The 9913-nt window shown below is 35.7% G+C and overlaps 1 protein-coding gene across 1 annotated transcript; it reads right to left on the bottom strand.

Moving 5' to 3' along the window:
- Positions 1–4398: 4398 nt before the first annotated feature.
- On the bottom strand, positions 4399–9565 carry LOC111878434 (protein NLP5). Its single transcript, XM_023874936.3, has 5 exons — positions 9280–9565; positions 7338–8228; positions 6664–6711; positions 5824–6583; positions 4399–5714 (listed from the first exon to the last, which is right to left on the bottom strand). The coding sequence occupies exons 2-5, from the start codon at positions 8154–8156 to the stop codon at positions 4936–4938; spliced, it is 2406 nt and encodes an 801-aa protein (XP_023730704.2). The 5' UTR covers positions 8157–8228; positions 9280–9565; the 3' UTR covers positions 4399–4935.
- Positions 9566–9913: the final 348 nt, after the last annotated feature.

Genomic DNA, 9913 nt, shown 5'->3' with positions numbered 1-9913 from the left:
CAGGAAAACAAATCTCTTCAGGTACTTTGGTTTAGATAAATTACACCTTAAAAACATAGATAATTGCATACACAAATTCATTTATTCATGTTCACCGATTCCTAAAATGATTAGATTCGTGTTCACTATAACTAATCCTTTAGCAAACAAGTCAATTTAAACAGTGATTAGTTGATTAAACTAACATGCTTCCTAGTGTTCAGTTCGTATCAAGCAAGACTTGTAAATATAGTTAATCGAATTACTAATTCAATTTAACCTCTTTTTGATGGTCATCAAACAAGGCTCACACATTAACTTACTTATTCTCAAGTTAATCCTAGTTTCACATTCGTTATTCCTAGACTTATAATCTCGATGGTCATCAAAATCATAAGAGACAAGCAATCAAGCGGGTGTTCACACAACTCAATTCACTTAATAATTAACAGAAAATAATCATCATTAACACATAAGGATCTTTTAACAAGCTTGGAAAGATAAATTAAACATAAAAAAACAATCCAATATAGCAATTAATCAAATAATCAAGGTTTCATTCAATCATGAACACAAAGTAAAAGGTTTTTACACCCAAATCAGAAACTAAATACAGAAAAGTACCACAATGGAATGCTAAACATGGTCACGTTAGCAACCCATATGATTACCGACATGTATCCGCTCTCCAACCCTTCCGATCACCGCTCCCGTTAGCTTAACGGCCTTCCGGCCGCCTTCTAGACCCTCAAAACGGCTTAACAGAAGTTTAATATCGACTAAATTAAGTTGGTAGTCGAATCCCCCCTCCTGGTTAGCTGAAAATCGACTTTTATAACCTTTGTAGCCGATTTACGTACGCTGGGCGTAAGTCGGATTACGTTGGGCGTACTAAGGATTACTACGCGATTGAACTTATCCGAGGCCAGCCATTAAGCGGGGCGTACCCTTAAGTTACGTGGGGCGTAATTCAATTTGGTCGCTACGCTTAGCGTAATTGCTATTTACGCTGGGCGTAATTGGCCTTCCAGCATTCTTAATTACTTTTAGCTTCTAAGCCCGGTTTCCGCTTCAGTCTTTTCTTTTGTGCTTTATTGACAACGAATAGCTGCAAAACATAATTCAAAGCATTATGAGTACTTTTTAGTTCTAAAAGAGAATAATAAAGGCCAAAATATTAAGATAAAGTGCATAAATATATATATATATATATATATATATATATATATATATATATATATATATATAATACACATATCAAAATACCCCACACTTAGCCTTTGCTTGCCCCCAAGCAAAATTTTATTTTATTTTATCAATATCGCATTAAACAATCCATTTAAAACTCAGCCATTATGTCAAGACCGCAACGCATGCTTTTGTGTCTAAAATTTTCCTAAAGTACCCCCTACCTTAAATACTCACAATCTTCATAAACACTTGCCCACTTTTTCCGAACAATGCTCATTTTATGCAACCCTCCGAATCCATCCGCAGAAAACCTCCTAACTGTTGGGTTATGAGCATTCTAACACTCCTAAGTGTACATGCAACCCTAAATACCTTGGATCTATGTTTTCTCTATTATACATGCAAATATGAACATCCAAGGTATTATCCTAATCTAGCATACAAAAACAATGGATATAACAAGATAGAATACATACCTTTTTCATGTAGAAAGTCTTCATGAAGCTTGAGTGCCTAGTGCCCCAAGTGTGACACCTCAAATGGTTCACACAACACCAAATGCACTTGGAATAACTTGAGACAAATCTACACTCATGAAATCAGCTAGCCCTTCTATTACTCATACTAGTGGCCAATTTTGGTCAAGAATAATATGCTTATATAGTTAGGGTTACACCATGTAAACCCTAATTGACATGGCCTTTCATTTCCATGATCCATGGATACAAATACACCATGGAGCATCCATGGAGCATCATATGGGTTTTAGCCCAACTAGATAATCTATGGAGCATTAGCCCACTATATAAGTATGGATGATTTACACAATCAACCCATATATTTAATTAGTCTTCTTTTGATCACTTAATTAATCCTAGATTAATTCTTGATCAATACTAATTAAATAATCTTATTATTCTTATTATTAATATACTAGAACTTATAATATATTAATAACCATAAGTGTCTTATTTCTCTCATTATAGTCTATCCAAGTGCATGATGCCATGCAACCCAAATGGACCATGCCGGGTCGGGTCAAGTCTTACCAATTATAGTTATGGACTTAGACATTAATCCAACAGTCTCCCACTTGGATAAGTCTAAAACTAATATTGCGTATGACTTCAGGAACCGACTGGCAATCGTAGCTCTCAAAAGCTTCTGTCGAACTCTGACCTTGTAGATGAACTCTGACCTTTGTCGGTGACTTGTCCATTAGATAAGGGATCATATATTCCTCCATTCTAGATATCATATGGACTGAGACGTGGATTATTATCATTCTCTCTATCCATTTGTTGTTTCCTGGTTTCCGATTTATGATGACTGACTAATTGAACAAATCAAATCAGTCCTGGCCCGGCCGAGCGCTTCCATTTTTCATGTACACTAGTAACCCTGGTGCTCAACATTGGCAAGCGGTCAATAGAGTGTTTAAGTATCTCAAGGGAAACAAGGATTATCGGTTAAGTTACTTAGGAAGCCCTTCGGTCTTAGAAGGTCATTCGGGTGCAAGTTGGATAACCAACACGGAGGACCATTCCTCAACAACTGGTTGGGTGTTCTTTCATGGGGGAAGTGCAATTTCCTTGGCTTCCAAGAAGAAATCTTGCATTACAACCTCGAAAATGGAATCTGAGTTTGTTGTGTTAGCTACTGCTGGTAAAGAAGCATAATGGCTAATGAATTTAGTCTATAAGATTCCTTTGTGATAATGCAGCCGCTTTGGCTAAGGCATATAGCCAAGTGTATAATGGCAAGTCTAGACACTTAAGTGTTAGACACGTTATGATTAGAGAACTAATCATGCTAATGTGATTTTGGTTGAGTTTGTGAAATCGCAACAAAATTTGCCAAATCATTTGACTAAAGGTCTGACAAGAGACTTAGCTTACAAGTTTGTTATTGGGATGAGATTAAAGTCCATTTGATTCTGTAATGGTGATACACCCAATTCCCTTCTAATATGTCATGAGAAGTTGAATTTAATGTGGAAAGCTCACACTTATAGATTGAAACACATAAAGTATATATCCCAAGTATATGCTCGGTTTTGCAAGTTGACCAGGTTGAAGTCCATTTAATAATTCCTTTGATAAAATGTATGTGCATATACATGAAGTAAAGAAATTACCTACGTGATTGTGAAGTGTAGCCGCATTTCAAGAGGTTGGGGACTTGGCCTTGATACAGTCATGAGAGGATTAGGACACACGATTTTACAATAATGACAAACTGTATTTCGCTAGAAAGTTCAATAAACTGGTATGTATTTTACTTTCAGGTATTCTGTTGGGTTAAAGTGTTTTATTCTTAGAACACCCTGATTCTTGAGTATTTGAAGTGTTTGATACTAAGATGAGAATTCAATCATTTCGACATTTTCATTTATGTATTGGTTTGGTTTGTTTAGATAATTTTATGTTAGTTCATGGGTTACACTAAAATGGAGGAGGATGGGTGGTGATTTTAGTGTCACCAGAGCTAAGGGGTTTATTATTTGTATTTTATATTATATGTTTGGTAAATGTTGAGTGCATGCATGTATAAGATCAATTATAAGCCGGTACGACAGAATGGCGGGGGTTAAGGGGGTTGCGCCCCCCTGTAGGGTCCTACGGGTAGCGCCCTTGGTAGGGTCCAAGGGGAAACGCCCCAAAAGGTCTTTGGAAATTTGAATTAGTTTCATTATAGAAAAACCGAATTTTAGTGGGTGATTATGGTAAGATTGACAAATCCTGTCAGTTTTGGAAAGCATTGATTAAACCATTAAACTCGAGATTTTCCTAACTAATTTAGAAGAAAAAACTCTAATATGTCAGGTATATATACTACTTCTCATATATACAGCTTCTCTTTTGAGCCGTAGATAACTTTTTTGCTCTTCTTCTTCAACACGAAACGTAGAACTCTTTGGTGATTTGGTTTGCGTTTTTCTGCCTAGATACACAGATGTCCTTTTGGATTATCATAAACTGGATTTCTTGTAACTCAGGCATAGGGTGGAAATATCAATTCGGAAAGTGACCTTACACGCTCCATTAGGAATCCGGTTTTCACCATCACCCTAATATTCCGCCAACAGAAACACGGACATGTCCAAATAGGAGAGAAAGGTGAGACAACCGTTCAAGAGGTTCCTAAAATCATAGCCATATACCGATTCGTACTAAAGGTCATAAGGCGATAAGGTATCAGACGAAAACAAAATTTTACATCACAATATTTCAACAAAAACAGCATGCAATAATAACTTACACAATAGTATCTTATATCAGTACTACAAAATGCAATAATAACTTATCCCTCATACAATACATGTTATACATTTACTTCCCCTCTATATAGCAAATCTACCAAATACTTCATATATCATACAAAGCTCCTAATTATGACTTTGCTGTATCCAAAAATAACAGCATCAGCTCCAGCAACAACCTGCATTTCTCCCAAACTCAACTGTTTTCGACCGACAATGTCGACACCATACAGTACAACCAATAATGCATACAATACAACCCATCAAGGCATACAGTACAACCCCAAAATGCATACTATACAACCCAACAACGCATCAAAGTCCTAGTTAGAAATCCTGTACCCACACTACAGAAACAACCACCTGGAAACTGCATACCAAGACTTCCAAGCTCCATCTCCAGAAAACCCGTGAGCCTTGATGCACTTGGGTCGCACCCATACACAGGTTGTGAACCAAACTTACTGACCAAACCCGTGAAAAGCTAGACCAGGGTCTCCCTTTTACAAGGGTGTGTTACTACCTAAACTACTACCAACACGAATTTGAGGTTCACGAAGAGCAAGCCTAATGGTTCCACTCTTAAAAGATCGATAAACATCAATACACTCCTCTACATCAGCATCACAAGTTAGTAATACCCATTCAGAATCATCATCAAGGTATCTCAGTTGATACCCACCTATATCATTCAAGCTAAACCTCTTTGCGATTTCTTGCAGCAAATCATTATAACCCCAATCTTTTTGCAGCCGAAAACGTATCTTTTCTTCGCCAAAAGTCACTTTTACCCTCCAAAGACCCCCTTCTCGCTTAATGTAAGGTTTCGGAGGCCGGTTTTGATGTTTTGGAGGATCATTGAGTGATCCTAGAAAGAGCTTCCGCTCTTGTTCTTGATCTTGATCTTGATATCGATCTTGATCTTGTTCTTGATCACCGGTGTCTTCTTTGACCGGTGGGGCCTGGTGGGTCCCACCAGACAAAGAATGACTAGAACTCGAACTCTGACTGCATGAAATGACGGTGTTGCCCCCCTTTGAGTCGAAAGTTTCAGTTTTTGTAGCCGCAAATGGGAGCTGAGTCGTTGTTGACGGGTCCTGCGACGCGAGTTTAGGAAAGTTAGAATAGAAGGACTCGATTTGAAACGATCCGGATCCACCATGAACCAAATCCATCACAAGTTGGATCTTTCTTAAAGAGTGTCCAACTTTCTTGATCTTCCTTGATGGCCACCGTTGTATCCCATGTTGCCTACATATCCGTTTCAGAGTCGTTGGACAAACTGAAATTACAACAACTCAAATCAAGATCCAAAATAAACAAAATATTCAAATCATCTCTCACAAAAATGATAAAAAGACTAGTACAAAAATGTACTATTTTGAACTTACCACCAATATTTTTGGCAGCATCTTTCAGACTGCCAGCAAAGTGTTGCCTTAGCATTTCTAAAGTGATACTTTTCTCCATCTTGGCACCAGCCCTTCTTTTCTCCGTGCCTGAACCTGGACCAGGGTCAGGACCAGGTTCAGTTGTTTCTTGAATTTTCTGAACATGTTCTATATCAGAAACAACAAGTAACCCTTCATTAACAGCCTCTTCCTGCAACTCCTTTTCTGTAACGAACCTTAGGCTTCGACAAACCTTTCCTATAATATTCAACAAAGAATTAACCACACCCTTTTGATCTTCTTGATTCTTGCATTCAACAGGCAAGAAAAACTCCAACACAAAGTCAACCGTATCAGCATAAGTTGTTCTAAGACGTATAGCCACAGCAGCATGCAAGTCAAAGTAACTAGCATGATGAGCAAGTGGGTATTGGGTTTTCGTGTATGATGTCACATCAGGTGAATAACATGGCTCATTGGTTGTGAAAGCTCGACCTACTACACCTTGACCTTTAAATAAATGATGCTCAGAACAAGCTTCTTGAAAATCTTTGAAGTAAGGATCGGATACGTATGAAGCAATATCTACAGTGGAAAGACAGTAGACAAGGTTTTCATTTGAGTGGCGGCAGCCACTTTTGCCGCCTTGTTGGATGCATGGAGTCCATGTCTGAGCTAGCGGTAGATTATGCATCTTGCATGCAGATTTCAGGGTTTCAAGAATCTCCGGTAAGGATGGATGATAGAAGCCGTTGCTTACCTGTACAGAATCAAGAAACTTAACAATAATTTCTTGAAAGAAGTTTCAGTTTTTTTTGTTAAAACTATGCTTCTACTTACGTTTATTCTCTGTGTGTTTGAATCTTCAGAACTCCTGAGGTCAACGGCCTATTAGAATCATGAACAAAGTTCTTTCAGATTCGAAGATAACAACCAATACCATCAAGATTTCAAAGGTATTATAGGGCAGATTACATAAAAACCATTATAATTGTGACAGTTTAGGGACAACCTACTACACGTTATTTTTTTAGTCAAACCATGAAATTAAATATCATCCTACCTTTTTTCCTACTTATCCTCCTACCCATGTAAAATGATGACAAATGTTATTTTTTGATAAAATTAATAACATTTTAAGACATTTGTCGTTATTTCAAATAGGTAGAAAGATAACTAGGAAAAAAATAGGAGGATATTTAATTTCTCTTTTTGAAATTAACCATTTTGACATGTTATATAGGTTTCACTTCATGGTTACTTTGTTATATTAGGTTTCATAGCTAATTTTCCAAAGTAACAATTTTGACATGGTATATGAGGTCAAAATGGTTAAATTGGAAAAATGTCACAAACTTTTATGGTTTAAGCGAAAGAAAAAAAAAAAAAAAAAAAGTATAAGCAGTTCAACTGCAAAATTGTACTAGAAAAGAATGGTTTTTTAGTAATTTGCAAAGTAGGAGGATATTTAATTTTCTTTTATAAAATAATCTTGAAAAACTAGAAAAACATACCTCGAGAGCCTTACAAACACTTTGAATCTCTAGAGCGTAAATACTCTTTTGAGTAGTCATGATAACCTCAACAACACCAATGCAATCTTTAACATCTTGATCAAAAACTGGAACTGCAACACTCCCACGAACATCTTGTTGTTGTGCATGAGAAACTCTTGGATACTCTTCTATCTTGAATAACCGAACATCAGGAGTCCATTCAGGAACTTTTCCCATAAATACCCTTCCAGGCAATCCAACACTATCCTTAGCGTTACCCTCAGCTGGAAAAGTATAACCTTCTGATATGCTTCTATAATTTGAAAGCCGAGGGCAATTCAATTCAAGTGAGAAAAGTTGTTGACTTGTACTTAAAACTTTCTTTCCATCTTTAATTTCTGGTAGCCATACTTGAATAAGAACATTCTTGTCTACTGTGTAATGTTTTATGTTGTCGATGGCGTAAATCAATCTTTCCATTACAGATAACGAAGGGCCAGAACTTGCAGTAGGTGCAATCCACCATCGTTTGCTCGATTCAGAATGATTTTCAGATTCATCATTAGGGAAACCAGTGAGATTTTTGACATGGGATTTCGACGAATTTCTTTCAGGGGCGAAAAGGTCTTTTGACACCGGCTTCCCAATGTTGGATTCCAAATTAGGCCATTGAAATGAAGGATCGAAGATGGAATTGGAAGGAGACGGATTGTTGTTCGTAATTTCAGATCCATCAGTTGCTTGTAACCAACATCCGTCTAACAAGAGTTCATCCATGTAATCAAAATCCATAAGGGAATTGGATGGATTGTCGAATGTGAAGACATTATTATCCATTGACAGTTTTGATCAAATTCACACAGCTTCTATGAGTCAAGATTTATTGTTCATAACCCTTCAAACTATTATCTGTCAAAAGTGAGGAGTAACATTTTGTAAGTTTGCACATACTATTGAGAAATCAAGAAAATCAATAAAAATTGGTATTTTGACTAATTAGTCAAACATGTAAAAAAATCATCACAAGATGAAAAAAGATCAATCAATGAAGAAACCCCAGTTAAGAAAAGTCGATAAAGTTCTTTACTTCTCCAAATTTGAGGTGAATGACATGATGAAAAATCAAATTATAATCTAACAATTCGCTAATTTGACTTGTCTGACTGGTCAAAAATGGCTAATGATAATCAGCTGAGGCGAAAAGATCAATCAATGAAGAAATCTCATATGAGATTACGCCATGTAAATGATAAGAAAACACTAGGAATATCAAAATACTGTGAAAAAATTGCTATTTTGACTTTCTAACCGGTCAAACATGTAAAGTAATCATCAATAATTGAAGAAACACCAAGTTGAAAATACCACATATAATTCCAATAACATTCCAAAATAACATGCTAAAACCAGTAGTAAATCAAAATATTCTGTATATATTTGCTATTTTAACTTGTGTAATTGGTCAAACATGTAAGATAAATCATCATCAGATGCAAAAAGACCAATCAATGATCAAATCCCAGTTAAGAATACCCCATATATCATGATAAAAGTTAAAAAAAACTTGAAAAGAAATCAAAATCTTCCGCAAAATTGCTATCTTGACTTATATAATATATCAAACATATAAAAAAAAAGATCATCCAGACAATCCATCAAAATTCCTACAAATCTCCATATTACAGAAGAAATGCTATGATTAAAAAAAAAAATTTAATCTTACAGATTTTCTCAAGGTTTGTCGGTTAATCAAATAAAGGCGACACATTTTTATCTAGGGAGGAACTCCTTTCCTTAAATAAACAGAATCGAGAATAATATTAAAATAAAATTGATAAAATCTTATGGGCAACATAGAACAAAAGACCAAACAGATGAATCTGGTCAGAAAAAAAAAAAGGGAAACTGTTTTCTTGCTTCAAATGAAGAGACACACATAGAAATCATCTTTATATTCTACCTTGTAATCATCTTTGTGTTCCTTTAACTCCAATGTTCTTGAAACGTTTTTCCAAGTCTGATGCTTTGTTGTTTGTTCAAGATTCTCCTTGCAATCTCAGAAGCCCCACCATAACCCCCCTGGGGAATCGCACAGCTGATCAAGATCCTTTGGGAAGAGAAGGAAAGATTCAATCTTTAAGATGGAACTGTGATGATTCAGGGAGAATACAAGTACAGAACTAAGGATGGCTGATGTAAGATAGATTAAATAATGGTGTTTTCTTCATTTTTTTAGTGTGGGTTTAATTGTGATGTAAGCGCAATTAGGAACCACTAGAGGCAAACTAATAGTTTGTCACTTAACTTCCAACAATTCCTGATTTGGCCACTATGGTTTTATTTATTACCGTTTGTGCATTATATCTTCCAATATTTAACAATTTACATCACCTGATGAAACTTAATAGAACTTTTATTCCGATGAATATATGCTTGAATAGGACTGAAGTCAAAAACTTCATTTTTTAAGAACCAATAGAATAATCTTTCTTAATTGCTAAGCATCTTCGGCTATAAGTTTATATATATATATATATATATATATATATATATATATATATATATATATATATATATATATATATATATATATA

This window comes from Lactuca sativa, chromosome 8 (genome assembly GCF_002870075.4).
Source record: "Lactuca sativa cultivar Salinas chromosome 8, Lsat_Salinas_v11, whole genome shotgun sequence".
NCBI lineage: Eukaryota > Viridiplantae > Streptophyta > Magnoliopsida > Asterales > Asteraceae > Lactuca > Lactuca sativa.
Note: the sequence above shows the minus strand (reverse complement) of the source record. Positions and strands in the feature narration are given on the sequence as shown.